The 16,698-nt window shown below is 40.3% G+C and overlaps 1 protein-coding gene across 6 annotated transcripts in view; it reads right to left on the reverse strand.

The window, feature by feature from the left end:
* The window catches only part of PRSS55 (serine protease 55), an 88,235-nt gene that overhangs the window by 62,075 nt on the left and 9,462 nt on the right, over positions 1-16,698 (reverse strand). For 2 of the 6 annotated variants that reach the window (XM_073891240.1, XM_073891238.1), the window contains exon 5: positions 11,919-12,068. In XM_073891240.1, the coding sequence (XP_073747341.1) occupies positions 11,919-12,068 (150 nt within the window). Of the gene's footprint in view, positions 1-4,634; positions 5,012-11,345; positions 11,400-11,725; positions 12,069-16,698 lie in introns of those variants that run through there. The other 4 variants (XM_025873965.2, XM_025873964.2, XM_073891237.1 and 1 more) reach the window with 4 other exon arrangements.

Consider the following 16,698-nt stretch of genomic DNA (forward strand, 5'->3'; position numbering starts at 1 on the left):
GGGATATTTTCTACTGAATGCATTTGATAGGATATACCTCATCTATCTAGTATTACTTATAGTAAATAAACCTAGAATCTATAGGCATGATGCTCTGGAAAATATCATGTCAATCATGTACCTAGCTGAATAGAAAATGGAGAAATTTCTTAATGAAATAGTTCTTTGCTGTAAGTGATGTTCCCACAGCCATTATTGAGAGACCTCTTATGTTAAATCTAAGCTAGAGCTTATCTCATGGCAGCCAGAAAAGATCTGGCAAGCAGCCTCAGATTGCCATGCTTTATCTGTGCAATTATTTGTATGCTTGAAAATTATTAGTAAAACTTGTAACTTGTTACTGGGTAAAAGATCTGATTCATGAATCTGATTTGACAATCTGCCCTTTGTCATGGTTTCAATTAACATTTTATGTGAGTGACTATAAAATTTATTTTCTCCTGCTCAGTCTTCTCACCTGAACTCCAAACCATATACCCAAACATCTCTACTGGAGGTCCAACTGAGAGTTTAAATTCAACATATCAAAATATGAGCTCCACATTTCATCTCCTCCCCCCCTTTCCCCTTCCTGTTGTTCCCACTCACCTTCAATCAGTGGAAGGGTAACTTCAGTTACCCCAGATGCTCAAACAACAGCCTGACACAGAGCCAGCAAAGGGCCTGGGGCTGAAGATGCCACTGCTCAGATTTAAAGTGTGAAAGGCTCTACATCTTGCCAGGCTGGTTTGTCACTATTTCCAAATGGCCCTGGGACTTTCCTATCTTATCTGACCCTGGAGTTCAGTGTCATGGGAAAATGCTTTGAGTTTAAAGTGTGCAGATTGGAAAAATTATTGTTAAAATGTCCATTCTACTCAAAGTGATCTATAGGTTTGATGCAATCTATCAAGATTTCAATGGCACTTTTCACAGAAATAGGAAAACCAACCATAAAATTCATATGGAACCAGGAAAAAAACCCAGAAAATAGCCAAAGCAAACTTGAACAGGAACACAACTGAAGGTATCACAATTTCTGACTTCAAGCTATATTACAAAGCTATAATAACCAAAACAGTATGGTGTTGACATAAAAACAGACACAGAGACCAACGGAACAGAAGAGAGAGCCCAGAAACAAACCCATGCATATATGGCCAACAAATTTTTGACAAAGGTGGCAAAAATATATAATGGGGAAAAGATAGTCTTTTCAATAAATGGTGTTGGGAATACTGAATATCCACACACAAAAGAATAAAATTAGACCCTTATCTTATATCATACACAAAAATCAACTCAAAATGGATTAAAGACTTACTCACAAGACTAATATTATAAAACGTCTAGAACATTTAAGGGGAAAGCAAAAATAAGCCAATAAGACTACATCAAACTAAAAACTTCTGCAAAGCAAACAATTAACAAAATGAAAAGGCAACCTACAAAAAGAAAGAATATTTCCAAAGCATATATGCAATAAAAGGCTAACATCCAAAAGAAATAAGGAACTCATACAACTCAATAGCAAGAAACAAAAAAAAAAATTAAAAATGGGCTAAAGAACTGAATAGACATCTTTCTAAGGAAGACCTACAAATGGCTCACAGATTTATGAAAAGAAGCTTAACTAGTCATTGAATCATCAGGAAAATGCAAATCAAAACCACAATGAGATATCACCTCACACTTGTTAGGAGGGATATTATCAAAAAGTCTAAAGATAACAAGTGTTGGCAAGAATGTTGAGAAAAGGGAACCCTTGTGCACTCTTGGTAAGAATGTGAATTGGTACAATCACTGTGGAAAATAGTATGGAGTCTCCTTAAAAAATTAAAAATGACCCAGCAATCCAATTCTGGGTATGTATCCAAAGGAAATAAAAAACTATTTCAAAGAGATAGTTTCATTCCCATGTTCATTGCAACATTTTTTACAATAGGCAAAATATGGAAACAACCTGTCTATTGACAGATAAATGAATTAAGAAAATGTGGTATATGCAGTGCAATATCATTCAATCTTTAAAAGAAATGATATCTTGCTATTTGTAACAACATAGGTGAACTTAGAGGACATTATGCTAAGTGAAATAAGCCAGATATAGGACAGTATCACATGATCTCACTTATACGTGAAATCTAAAAAAATCTAAGTCAAACTCTTGGAAACAAGGTAGAATGGTGATTACCAGAAGCTAGGGGGTGGGGGGAAGGAGCGATATTTATCAAAGAACACAAATTTTCAGTTATAAGATGAATAAGTTGTGAGACCTAATATACAGCATGGTAACTATGGTTAATAATTATATATTGTACCCTTGAAATTTGCCAAGAGTGGATCTCAAGTATTCTACACACATACACACACACACACACACACACACAAAGGTAACTGTGGGAAGTGATGGCTATGTTAATTAGTTTGAGTTTGGTGATCATTTCACAATGTGCACTATATCAAAATATCACATTGTACACCTTAAATATACAGAATTTTTATTTGTCAAAAATAAATAAATAAATAAATTTTAAAAATAAAGTGTGAAATAGTGACGCTGGTCCCCTTTGTATCAGTCAGAGCTCATCTAGTTGCAAGACACAGAAATCAAACTTTAACAAAAAGAATTTTGTGGGTTCATAATTAAAAATCTGAGCTTCCTTTTAACATCTTGCAGTGCCAGAAAGTAAGGAAGTGCTTAACACACACACACACACACACACACACACACACACACACACACACATTGATAAAGGTATGTCAAAGGGGCACAGAAACCAACACAGAGTTCCCAATGACCACAGCTGGAAAATTTGAACAATAAAATGAAAAAATAGTTTGGGATTAAATGCAAAGTAAAAAGTGAATCCCTATTGATACAGGTAAATGACTAAATAAAGTAGTAAATGGGGTATAAAAGACAAATTTCCCGTACAGAAAAATTCCAAATAAATATACTCCGCATTAAAGGAGGTGGAATATAACTCCCCACTCCATCAGAGTGGGCTGCGCATTTTGACTTCCTTCCAAAGAGTACAGGATGGATAGGAGGGGGAAAAGAGTAACTTTACAGTAGAGAGACCTGACACACATTGCCTTAGCCTGGTGATCAAAGTCAAGATTAACAGTCAAAAATCATGTGGATAGTATGAACTCTTGTTATGATGTGATAAAAATACACTTAACCTCTGTGATCTTCTTCCCCCAAATCCATAGCTCCAGCCTAATCATAAGAAAAAGATAAGACAAATTCCAATAGAGTGGCATTCAACAATATACTTAACTAGCTCTTCTAAAAACTATCAAGTTCATAAAAAACAAGGAACGTCTGAGAACCTTGTCACAGCCAACATGCACAATATTCCTAAAACAGCCTACACTTTAAATACAAAATATTAATATAGCACTGCATCAGAGGTTCCCAAACTTCCTCAGTTCATGGGTCCTTGGTGTCTTAGTAGTTTTTTTTTCACAGCACTCCTAGGCCAAAAGAAATACCTAATGACTGCATTTATTAAGTAGTTAGGTCCAAATAACTTAAGAGCAGTAGCCCACTCAATGTCTGACAGTGGTTGCTGCTTCCCTCTATGTCAGACAGATGTCTCTGTGCTTCCATTGAATCCCTACAAGTTTGTAGTAGTGCCCTGGGGCACCTCAGAGAAGTTTAGGAATTACAGCTCTAGGTATTAAAATTCTGATGGGACATAAATGACAGTCATGTTGCACAACTAATCTTAAGTCAATTGACTGGATAACATTTAAACTTATAGTTTCCATATGCTTCCATAAAGCATTACATTGGTTAGTTAAATGTTAAATGGCAACATTGCTTCCACCTCATTTTCTGAGCAGCCCCCTTCACTATACTGATGATATTCTTCACTGTATTACTTAGGATCCTCCAGAGAAATGAAACAAAAGGAAGTGCATATATAGAGAGAAAGAAAGATTTATTGTAAGGAAATGGTTCCTCTGACTATGGAGACGGGCAAGTCCAAATCTACAGTGGGGGTTGGCAGGCTTAAGGCTCAGGACAGCTGATGGTGAAGATGAAGTCCAAAGGCAGTCTGCTGTGAATCTCCTTTTGATCAAAGAGGTCAGTCTTTTTGTTCTATTCAGGCCTTTGACTGATTAGATGAGGCTCACCCACATTATGGAGGGAAATCCACTTACTCAAAGTTCATTGATTTAAATGTTAATTTTATCCAAATACCCTCCAAATTGGCACACTAAATTAATCATCAAAAGTCCACCCTTTGTCACCCACACACATCTCCTTAAATCATAATCTCCAAATAAAGGCAACAACAAGGTCACACTTCTACCTAACATGATACAACAATTCTATATACAATGGAAAATCCACTAACCCTTTCTCCAGAGGAGGATGCAATGTCTTTGTGATGTTTAGTGTTCTCTTGATATCTTGTAACTTAAGTACTATTTCATATAGAGTTCCATATAAAATTAACAATACTTAAATACTATGATATAAAGTCAACACGTCTCATGTTACATAATAAGGAGATAAGAGAGAAGAAAACGAAGATATTTGCTCAATATATACATACATATTCATAACAAAATAAAGGAAAAATATGACAATTACAGTTTTTATTTCTATGACTAGTCACATGGTCATATCTGGCATTTATAACTACCTTCTTCCACTACCCATTCTGTATTTCCTTTGCCCTCAGCAAGCAGTTCAGTGGGCGATGGCTCTTACACAGTGGGATGACCTAAATCTTAATTCCTGAAAGGTTTGGGCCATCAGTAACCTTGTCTGGATTGGGTTGTTGTAGGTTTCCATTAACCTTAATTTCAGAGATTGCTGGGGTTCCAGACATACTCCTCCTGACCTCCATTATGGAGTAGTAATCCAATTTCCCCTAGTAATCAGGATTCATTACCTCAGCCAGCACAGTAAGTCCCTTATTTGCCTGTTGTTGATTCAGAGGCATGAGGAGTCCAAAATGGCCAGGTGGTAGTCTTATCTTCCAGTTCAATGAAATCATTGTTATGTCTCCTGGTGGAAACATTCCTCTAGTTAGAACTAAAACCTCTAAGTGTAAGTTGTGGGGACAAGAAGCAGGTGAATAGAGCTACTCCTATTTCTAGCCCTAGATTCCTAGACCTGTGAATCCTGGCTTTGGAAGAAACAGCATCATGTTTTGATTGATTCAGAGCATATACAACCTCCTACAAAGCCTTTTCCTAGTCCTACAAAGCATTTCTATCTGCCTGGCACTGAAATTAAATCCTCAAAAGGCTATTCCACTGTTTTATAAAGAGATGCTTCAGGATTGTAGGAAACAAGGTAAGACGAGTGAATTCCATTAGCATGAACCCATCGATGCACTTCATTTGCTGTTAAGTTAGTTCCTTGATCAGAAACAATGTTTTGTAGAATACTGTGGATAATACATTCTGTAGGTACATGAATGATAATTTTGGTAGAGGCATTGCACACAGAAAAAGCAAATCTATATCCAGAATAAGTGTCTATTCCAGTAAGAACAAAAATTCAGCCCTTTCCATGATGGAGGTGGTCCAATGTAATCAACCTGACACAAGTAGCTGACTATCACCTTGAGGAATGGTGCCATATTGGGAATTTATTGTCAGTCTCTGCTGTTGGCAGTTTGGGCACTCAGCAGTGGCCATAGCCAGGTTGGCCTTGGTGACTAAGAGTCCAAGTTGCTGACCCCATGCATAATCTCTATCCCTGCCTCCATGGTTGCTTTGTTCAGGAAGTGATTGGGAGATGACAGGGGTGGCTGGGAAAAGAAGCTGACTGGTAGTCACAGAATAAGTCATCCTATATACTGCATTATTAAAATCCTCCTCTGTTGAGATCTCCTTTTGGTGGGCATTAACATGAAATACAACTATCTTCACTTTTTCACTCATTCAGAGAAGTTTATCCACATATTTCTTCTCCAGACTTCCTTGTCACCAATTTTCCAATCGTGTTCCTTCCAAGTCCCTGACCCTCCAGCCAAACCATTGCCCACAGCCATGAATCGTGTATAATTGTACATGTGGCCATTTCTCCTTCTAAGCAAAATGAACAACCAGGTGCACTGCTTAAAGTTCTGGGAGAATTTCTCTTCCTCACTCTCCTTCAAGGATACCCCAAGAAGGAACTATAGTGCTACCTCTGTCTCCTTTCAGATAATGCCTGCATATGATACAGAACCACCCTATAAATCAGGGCTGAGTTTCCTCTTCCTTGGTCAACTGATCGTAAAGAACTCCTCATGAGTCCATAGGTGCAAACTGGGAGAGAGAAGGTAGTGTGGCTGGGTTGGGGTGAACCAAGGGCATTGAGACACTTCGTGTAACTTGTTTCTTCAGGGCCTGCGTGAGCCCGATCTCATATATACTAATGTCCATAGGATGATGGAGTGCTGCTGTATGTACATGCCCAACTTTATGGCTTGGAATATCAGATAACACTCAGTTAATGAATGGCAGCTCAGGTCATATCGTAACTTGGTGGCCCACGGTTAAGCGTTCAGTATCTACAAGTTCTAGTATCAGGCCAAAAGCTGCGTCTCAAAAGGAAAGTAGTTCTCTACCAAGGATGGCAGCACTTTTCTCCAAAACCTGAAGGACCTATGCTATAATTTACCTTTAAAGGCCTGCCACAGTGTCCCAACAGCATCCCTATCTGCCACTGATACTTCAACCACCATTGGACCTGTAGGAGCATAGGCCCAAGTGGCAGAATAGCTTGTATGGCAAGCTGGACCTGTTGCATAACCTTCTGTTCTGGGCTTCATGTAGCAGCTTTTTGGGTCACTTAGTAAATGGGCCAGAGTAGCACACTCAAACGAGGAATATGTTGCCTCCAAAATCCAATGAGGCCCACAAGGTTATACCTCTTTTTTGTTGTAGGAGGGGCTAGATGCAACAATTCATGCTTTACCTTAGAAGGGATACCTCAACATGTCTGACCCACCAAATCCCTAGAAATTTCACCAAGGTTGGAGGCTGCTGAAGTTGGTTACATTTTTTTCTCACCACCTAGCTTACAAATGTCTTACCAATAAGTCTAGAGTAATTGATTTCTCTTGCTCACAAGGTCTAATCAGCACAATGTCATCAACGTAAAGGACTAGTGTGATATCTTGCGGAGGGGAAAGGGATCTCATGATCAAGATCCCCATGAGTTAAATTACGACATAGGTCGGGAGAGTTGATATACCCCTGAGGTAGGCTAGAGAACAAACTGCTTCTGGTGGACCTTATGAATAGGGACAGAGAAAAAGGCATTTTCCAGATCAATAGCTGCATAGCAGATACCAGGCAATATGTTAATTTGTTCAAGTAATTAAAGTACATCTGGTAGAGTCACTGCAATTGGAGTCACCATCTTGTTAAGCTTACAATAATCCTGTCATTCTCAGAGAACTATCAGTGTTCTGTCCAGACCAGAGAGAATAGTTGAATGGGGATGTGGTGAGAATCACCACCCCTGCATTCTTTAAGTCTTTGATGGAGACACTAATCTCTTCAGTCCCTCCAGGAATGCAGGATTGTGTTCGGTTTACTATTTTCCTAGGTAAAGGCAGTGCCTCTTGGCCTTTTCCACCATAATATCCTTTACTACATAGATCAGGGAACCAGTGTGAGATTCTGCCAGTTTCTCAGTATGTCTGTTCCAGTTGTGCATTCCAGAACTGGGAAAACAACCACAGGGTGGATTCAGGAACCCATCTCCTATGAGATGTACTTCAGTTAAAACCCCATTGATCACCTGACCTCCATAAGCCCCTACTCTGACTAGAGGACCATAGTGGTGTTTGGGTCTCCTGGAATCAGTGTTGTTCAGAGCCAGTGTCTAGCAGTCCCCCAAAGGGGTGATTATTTCCTTTTCCCCAGTGTACAGTTATCCTGGTAAAAAGCTGTAGGTCCCTTTTGGGAAAGCTGGGAAGATTAACAGTAAAAATATTTGGTGTATATTGGGGTCTTTCTTCAAGGGTACCAAGCTTCCCTTTCATTTAAGTCATTCTGGGTTTGTAAACTGGCTCAAGTCTGAGAAGCCATGACTGTTTTTATAATTCAGATTAGACTTTTGTTCACTTGACCTAGAACTTCTCTGCTTATCCAGAACAAGTAAGAATTTAGTAGGCTTCCTATCTATTTCACTTCTAGGCACACTATGACCAACTAGCCAACACCATGGGTCAGTGCACGTCAGCCTATCCCCATCACTGTATTGACTCTGCTATTATGGTATCCATGCTCTCCTTGCCTTAGGCAGTTGAGTGCCACCATTAGGTATCTGCCACCCCAGGACCTAGGTTTCCCAGTTCAGAGACTGCAGTTCTCCCTGCAAGGTCTGGCCTACAAGGAATGATCACAGAGCTCTTCAAGGATTCTAAGACTCTCCTCACAGATTTATTTCTCACAGTCATGGTGAAAGGCACGTCTTCTGGACCTTCCCAGGCGGGTGAATGGGTCTCAGATGACAAACCCACTCCAACATCCCACCTTCCCTGTCTTTGAATCCCTTTCTTTACATGAAATCAAGGCAGATCCAGCACTTCTCTCTCATTCACTGTGGGTCACCTTTTTGGCCCATGCTTCAGCCAGCCAACCAAACACACTGTTAGACCCTTTCTAACTCCTCAAGATGCACCATTACATAGAAAATCTCTGCTTAGTCAGCCCCTATCAATAAATTCTGCCCGATCCAACATTATGTTTCTGCCACCATTATCCCACCCCTTTAGTATCCATTACCACAAATACTCCTCAGATTTCTATCTGCATGAATTAGAAAACTCAGGTAATTCTTTTGGAATATAGCACACCACCTCATGGGTCATACTTTGTACCTCACCTTTAGGGTCCTGCTGAGAACTAAGTCTAGTTATAGGTCTAGAAGCAAAGAGGGGTGATGGAGGTGGGTCCTCAGGAGCATCAACATTGTCTTGCTTGGCAGTGGGGGAGGCCACTGCCCTCTCCTCAGGCAGTACAGGCTTCAGACAGGGGTTAAGAGATCACTTTTACTGGGGTAGAGAAACTGCTTCCACTGTCAAAGATGACTCATCAGAATTTAGGGGTCCAGTGTTCCCAGCTCCATCAGGGTCTTCCCACATATCCTCATTCCAACTTTCAGGATTCCATTCCTTTGCAATTAATGCCTTTAACAGTAGACACCCTCTAAGGTTAGGAGTTGAACTCACATCGTATTTCAGCTAGATTCAAGATGAGATTGTGAGTTTGATTTTTAGCAATCTCAGCCTTGTGGCCATAGGAAAAAGGGTATCCTTCAGGAAAAATTAAGATTTCAAGTCATTTCTGGGACTCTTGAGCTGAGAATTTGAATTGTGAGCTCATCTTTTTCTTTCCCCACTTTATCTAACAACATTAGGAGCAACCAGCCAATCTCCTTGTACTTATTAGTTTGACAAAAATGTTTGAACATATCATATACATGGTCACCCAGATCGTAGTTTCCTTTAAGTTTAGTGTCTGTAAATCTAACCAGATTAGAGAGCCAATTCCAGAAATCCCCGAATGAATTCAGAAAATTCTTCCTTAAAATTTTGTTCTTCTAGAAGCACTCTCCGAGCGTCTTGGTGGCTCAGTTGGTTAAAGCGTCTGCGTTTGGCCCAGGTCATGATCCCAGAGCCTTGGGACTGAGTTCTGCACCAGGCTCCCTGTTCAGGGGGGAGCCTGCTTCTCCCTTTGCCCCTACCCCCTGCTCATGCGCTCTCTCTTTCATGCTCTCTCTCTCTCTCAAATAAATAAAATCTTTTAAAAAAAAGAATTAAAAACACTCTTAGTATCAAAATCTGTACTAGTCAGAATTCCCCAGAGAAAAGTGTATGTGTATGTGCATGTGTGTATGTGTTATAAGAAATTGCCTCACATGATCATGGAGACTGGTAAATCCTAATCTGCTGTATGATCTATCAGGCTCAAGACACAGAAAAGCTGATGGTTATAAACTCTGAAGGTCACCCAGGAAAGGTGATAGTGCAGATGAAATCCAAATTGGAGTATGGGAGAAACTCCCTCTTTTTTGTGGAGGCTAGTCTCTTTGTTCTATTCAGACCTTCAACTAATTGGATGAAGCCCACCACCTTATGGAGAGCAATCTGCTTACTCAAAGTTCACTTATTCAAATGCTAATCTCATCCAAAAACCATCATACTCTCCAAGTGGAGATATAAAATTGGTGTCTTTCCCAGGTGTCTTTCACATGATATTTTGTTTTCCCCATATGTTAGAACTAATAACGTGCCATACTTATCCTTACTTTGAGGACAACTCATTTTTACCTCTTTCTTGAGCAATGTTATTTTTTTTCTCAGGACCCCCTACTTAAAAATCATAGTTTCATTTTCTACCTTAGAACTCTTCTCTTTGAGGGCAGAAGGTTCTGCTCTTTCCCCCTTGCTTTCAGCTTGTTACCAATTTTCACTTCCAGTTTATTCTTTAGTCAAACTGATGATGCTCATCTCCAACTAGTCCTTCATTTGCTCTCTTTTCCACACTTGGAAAAACCTCACTTCTACAGCAGTCCTTCAGGAAATTCTCTTCCATGTTTCAGTCTCTCTGAGGAGACTTCTGGGTCCTGCCAGCCCATGAAGATGGCCCCCTCTGTACTCTGCAGGATTCCTGGGTCCCACCCTCTAGCACTCAATTGGAAGGGTCAGGTGTGGGACATATCACTGTTTGCCAAGAAAATTCCTGCCTTCTGCTAAATCCTCCAGCATCTGACACTGTGAGCTGTCAATATAAGACCAAATTACTGAGTGTTGCCATATGCCTCTCTTCTCCGACTTCAGTCTCCATTGGATTTCCTGGGCCACACTAAAGATGCAATGGCAATTTAGGAAATGCAAAACTTTAAATGGAAGCTTGGACTTTTCCCACGACCTACAGCATGGCTGATACGTCTTCAGAAAGAGATTGTGAGACAAAACATTTCCTAGTTCTCTTTTCCCCTACTCTACCCTTGCTCCCCCAGTGGTCCTGAAGCAGAAATTTCTGGACATACTTTCTTCAGAAGTTCCTGGGAGCCTGGGATTTGGCTACCTTGGAGGCCAGCCAACCAGAATGTCCACCATCAAAGGACATCTTCAGTACTTTTATTTCTGTGTGGGGCACTACCTGCACCCATTATCAGTACACATAGTTTTAAATGGCTGGCCCTTTGCTGGCTCCTGGAGTGGACTTGTAATTTGAATGTCACCTAGAAGAATGCCACAGTGATTGGAGCAGCAATGGGCTGTGGGCTTATGAGTCATGAGAATTAGACCACAGACTTTTGCTGGAATTACCAGGAAGAACGCTCTCTCTTTTTACCAAGGCTATTAAACTGGTAGGATGCAAACTGGAGGTGCTGGTAGTCATTATGGCCACCACTTGGAAGCCCTTTTTGAGGGTGATAGCTATAAAAAAAATAGTCCCTGTCAACATTTGTTGAGCCCCTAGATTCAGGCATGCCCGAAGCCAAATACCATTCATGGTGTTTTTCTGTTATGTACATCTACATCTATAAATAACTGTTTTTGGCTTTAGATGATTTGAGATAGATAACTCACTTGCAATGGAAAGAGTCCTGACTAATGGAGGGACCCAAAGCCTAGCCCCCAAGCCAGGGCTCCAGCCTGCCTTTCTGGTCCTACTATCTATTGTCACCTTCAGTTCCTGGCTCTTAGATCTAATCTGTAGCCAGTCTGTCTGCTAGTAGTACATTTTCACACACCTTCATTGGTTAAGAAATAGCATCTGCTTTATTATCAGGAGAAAATGGCCCCGAATAGCATGATGGACAGAAGCGAAATCAGGATCCAGAATCTGGGACTTCCTGGCTCTGGAAATTCTGCAGCATGGGACCTCACTTGTTTCCTGTTGGGAGGAGCTCTCATTTCCTCAGCATTAAAGGGCCTTCCCTCTACCTCAGTCACCTTCTTAATCCAGAGGCTGTAATTTTCTAACAGGGTGTATATTCCTGGCATGTTCTTCTGTCCACAGCTCTTGCCCCAGCTGATGATGCCCACCTGGTACCAGGTCTTGTCAGATTCTGTGGTGCAGACCAGAGGCCCTCCACTGTCACCCTGTGGGCAGATAACAAAGTTCAATAGTGAGTCCCATTCCAGACTGTTCATTTGAGGCAAAGCATATCTCACTAACTGAGACAAGGCACTGATCTCCCCTGCTCCAGGCTGCCAAAGCAAATGTTGTCATTGCTGGGCAATGCCCACCCCTCTCCTGGGTCCACAGGAGCAGTGTGCCGCTGTCAGGCTGGCTCTGGGAGTTATAGACAGTGGAGAAGATGAAACTGAAGACGGAGGAGAGAGAGAGAGAGAGAATTGGTGAGAAAATCACTGCATGTAGCATAGTGAGAGAGGAGCTGGAGGCTGGAGTAAATACTGCATAGACCAAGAGGAGTGGGAGCTAGTTTTGTGGGCCTTATCAAATCAGAAGCTCTGGGAAGGGCTGTAAAAGAAAAGAATGAAAGCAGGATATGAGAAATATTGTTAGAGTTGTGGATATGCTTTGAGTCTCCTTTCGTGTTCTTCCAGGGAGATGAAGGAGAATGATGTTCCTTTTTAATTCTTTGGTGTGGGTGTCTGCAGGACACAGCGAGCTAAAGCTTTTCTGAATGCATGACCCATCTGGGGTGGAATCACATGGGCCTATGACTCACATGGTTCTATATACAGAAAATGTATACCAAGTCCCTACCATGTACCACACATATATATGACTTCCTTCTACCCATTTTAACACATGTAAAATGAGGCTTAAGGAGGCTTAAAAGTTGATCAGGGCTACACAGTAGCCCAGCCAAAGCTAGAACCAGGAATTCCTGATGCTAAATCAGTTGGCTATCAGGCTTCGTCCTTGGAAGAAAGTCCCCCTGAGGCATGCTGTCATCAGCCCTGGGTCCTTAACCGTCCGAGGCTAGACCCTCCTTTGAGGCAATGTTTGCTTTTTCTTTCCAAAAGGAAGAAAAAAAAATAAGTTTATGCATAAAAGGACATATATTTACAGATGTCCTTCTTGGTCCCAGCAGCCCATGAGAAGAATCTCTATTTCCTAAATAAACAAGCAATGTTTGTAATACATTAGGGTTAAATAACAATATTAATACATTTCCAGGGCATTTACTACATAGCATTTACCCTGGGCTGAGTTATTTATATATTCTTAAAATTTCACCTGCCAACAGTCTTGGCAAGTACTTGGTATTATTTGCATTTGAACTATGTGGAAACTGAGGCTTAGAAGAGGTACTTGCCCAGGGACAACGGTTCTCTCCCTGTTGTATAAGAAAATAACAAATAGTCAAGGCAACAGATTAATAAGATTTTTAATAACATTTATCCCTTCATAAAATGAAGAAAGTTATAAAAACAAAATTTATGGAAGGAGTTATTGAAGTGGTAATCCTGTTGGTTTTGTTCTTGCCCAATGACTAAAACAAAACTAGTACAAAGAAAAACACCCACAAATCCAGACAAGTGTTAGAGGCAACATTTTATACTGGAAAGGGCAATTTTGTTTTTGGCCCACATTTACTGTGTGTCCTTGAGCCCTGACCTCTTTGTAATTCTGCTCTGTATATCCCCCTGCTTGGTGATGCGTCCCTCAGTCAACCCAAACTCCACTTGAACACATTTCTTCATTTTCTCCCCCCTACACTTTATCTCTATTTTCCACACCCTATGACTTTGGAACTAGTCCTCATCATTTATATCCAAAGTCATCCCTGGTTCAGATCTTCATCATTTTTATGTCCTCATCTTGGTCCCTCTACTTCCTGTCTGATTCCCCTCCAATCTGTCCCCCGTCCCACACACTCTTCCTGTCAAATTCCTATTTACCCTTCAAACTAAATGTTTTGAAGTATACCCCGACAGACCTTTCCCTCAATAGAATCAATTTATTCCCCGCTTTGTACCCCTCCCTTATTGTGTTCATACAGAAGTATGATCAAACACAGTTGATCCTCTTTGTTTACATTTTTATCTCTTCCACTAGAGCATAAGGTCTTGTATCCCAAAGGCCTGATGATTAGTTTTTCCTCAGTGAAGATTTGTTAAATGGGAGTGATCAAACCTCTCTGACCTTCAGTTGTGGAATTATACAATGGGAATTAAAAGACCTACCTCATAGCCAAACTGTGGAAAGAGCCGAGATGCCCTTTAAAAGTATGATTTTATTTTTAAACCCTAGGGGACTGTCTGCCTAGTTTATCTGTTTTAAAGTGATGATAATATTGTATAATTTCAGAAAAATTTCCTTGACTGCATCACTGTCAACTTATTGTTAACAATAAAAAGCTGTTTAAGCAGAGGGCAAAGCTTTTCACTTCACAATTATAAAAACAAGGCCTAAAATGATAACCACACATTCATTTATAATACTCTTAAGTAATAGACATTTAATTTTAGAAGCCTTCACTAAAGTACATTTTGATGGGAGAGGTATTGAAGCAAAACTCCTAGACTCTAGATGGTAGATCCAGCCACTGAAGCAAGGGGTACAGAAAATACCATCAAAGACAACACTTGATTATTTCGAATTTTGTCATAATTGGCTTTGGCCATTTGAATGTGGGATGGTGTTAAATCAAAGAGATTGAAATGGTCCAGTGGGAGTGCCCATGGGGCCTGATTCTTATGTTGGGTGAGCGGTAGGAGTGACAGCAAGTCTTCCATGCCTGGCACACAACCTCCCTAGGTGATCTTGCTCTGTCCACCTCTCCAGTCTCATTTCTTATTACTTCTGGCTTCCGAAATACTGGAAATTCCCTGAGCGCATGATGCTGTTTCAAGCCTTTGTGATTTTTCTCACATTCTCTCCAACTGCTCTCTCTTTCCAATCTTATCTATTAAATGTTGTTTCCCCTTTTCTATTGATATTGGAGGCCTTTGCCTCCTGCTTCAGGATGTAATGGTTGCTCCCTGAGTCTGTGGTATGGCTAGGATCTGAGATCTTTCTGTCACTGCTATTATTGGGAAGCTTCATCTTCTCTTCCTTATTTAATTTTGATATAACTGTAGTTGTACAATGCAGTTACTATAATGTTGTAGTTGTATAATGCAGTTGTAAGAAATATATGTTATAATGTTATAATGCAGTTGTAAGAAGTAATACAAAGGGATCCCATGTTCCCTCCAATAATAACATCTTTATATGTTTTTTCCAATAATAACATCTTGCAAAACTATTGTACAATAGCACAACCAGGATGTTGGTGTGGATACAGGGATCCCTCATGTTGCCCTTTTTGTCCTGCCTCTACTTCCCTCCTCCCTGCAACGCTTCCTTAATCCCTGGCAACCACAAATCTGTTATCCATGTCTATAATTTTGTCATTTCTAGAATGTTATGTAAATGGAATCATTCAGTGTGGGACCTCTGGGGATTGGCTTGTTTCGCACAGTGTAAGTCTCAGGAGATCCATCCACATTGGTGCATGTATCAGTTTGTTTTTGTCATAGCTGAGTGGTATTGCATGGCCTTGATGTACCATAGTTTAACCATCCACATCTTCAAAGACAATTATTTTCAAATTTTGGCTATTATGAATGATATAAACACTCCTGGACAGATTTTAATGTGAACACAAGCCTTCATTTATCTCGACTAAGTGCCTAAGAGTGGCATTTGCTGGGTTGTATGGCAGGAGTGCGTTCTGTTTTTTAAGAAACTGTCAAACTGTTTTCCAGAGTGGTTGGACTATTTTAAATTTCCACCAGCGATGCATGAGGGCTCTAGTTCCTCTGCATTTTTGTCAGCATTTGGTGGTGTCACTATTTTTTTTAGCCATTCTAAGAGGTATGGAGTGATAGCTCATTGCAGTTTTAATCTGCATTTGCTTAATGGCCAATGATGTTGAACTTCTCTTCATGTTCTTATTTGCCATCTGTATATCTTGTTTAGTGAAATGTTTGTCCATGTCTTTTGCCCATTTTCTAACAGGATAGTTTTTTTCTACTGTTGAGTTTGAGAGTTCTTTATATAGTATAAGTAATTCCTTTGTTGGATATCCTCTCCCAATCTGTAGCTTTGTTTTCATCCTCTTGTAACAACACTCCAACCAGCCTTAAGGGTTGACTTGCTCCAAGTTAACACACTCCTTGCTTGCTGACCTAAGTCCCCTGATCTATAACAGAATAAATTTACTTTCTTTGAGATTTGCAGACCATGCGCCTTGAGGAGTGAAGGACCAGAACTTTCCTAGGCCACAGAAGCCAGCAAGTCTGTCTGAAACCTCCTAGCTTTCTGATTAGCTAACAATTTTTTTGCAAAATGGTTATTTTGTTTACTTTTTTTTTTTTTTTGGTCACACAAATGATTTTGCTGTCCTCCCTCCCTTCATGCATATGTAGACCTGGCCCTCCTTTGCAGAAAGAACAGCATACTCCCAGTACCAGATCCCCTTGCATTAGAATAATGCTTATAGCTATCATCAGCAAGTCTGCATGTATTCAAGAAACGTGGCTGCCACTGCACTTCCTTTGCTGATTAACCATCCTAAACCCCTTTAAAAGCCCCTGGGCCAGGCAGAAATCTCAGAGTTGGCTTTTGGTCAAAAGTCCATCTTCTCCCTGGGTTGCTGGCCTCCTGATTAGAGCTCAAATTTCTTTCCAATCAAAAACTCATCTCTTTTCTTTTTTTTTCTTTATGTGGTATATACCACATATATATGTGGTATATATATATATATATATA

This window comes from Callorhinus ursinus, unplaced genomic scaffold (assembly GCF_003265705.2).
Source record: "Callorhinus ursinus isolate GAN/ISIS: 27379988/994484 unplaced genomic scaffold, GSC_fseal_2.0 scaffold4, whole genome shotgun sequence".
Lineage (NCBI taxonomy): Eukaryota > Metazoa > Chordata > Mammalia > Carnivora > Otariidae > Callorhinus > Callorhinus ursinus.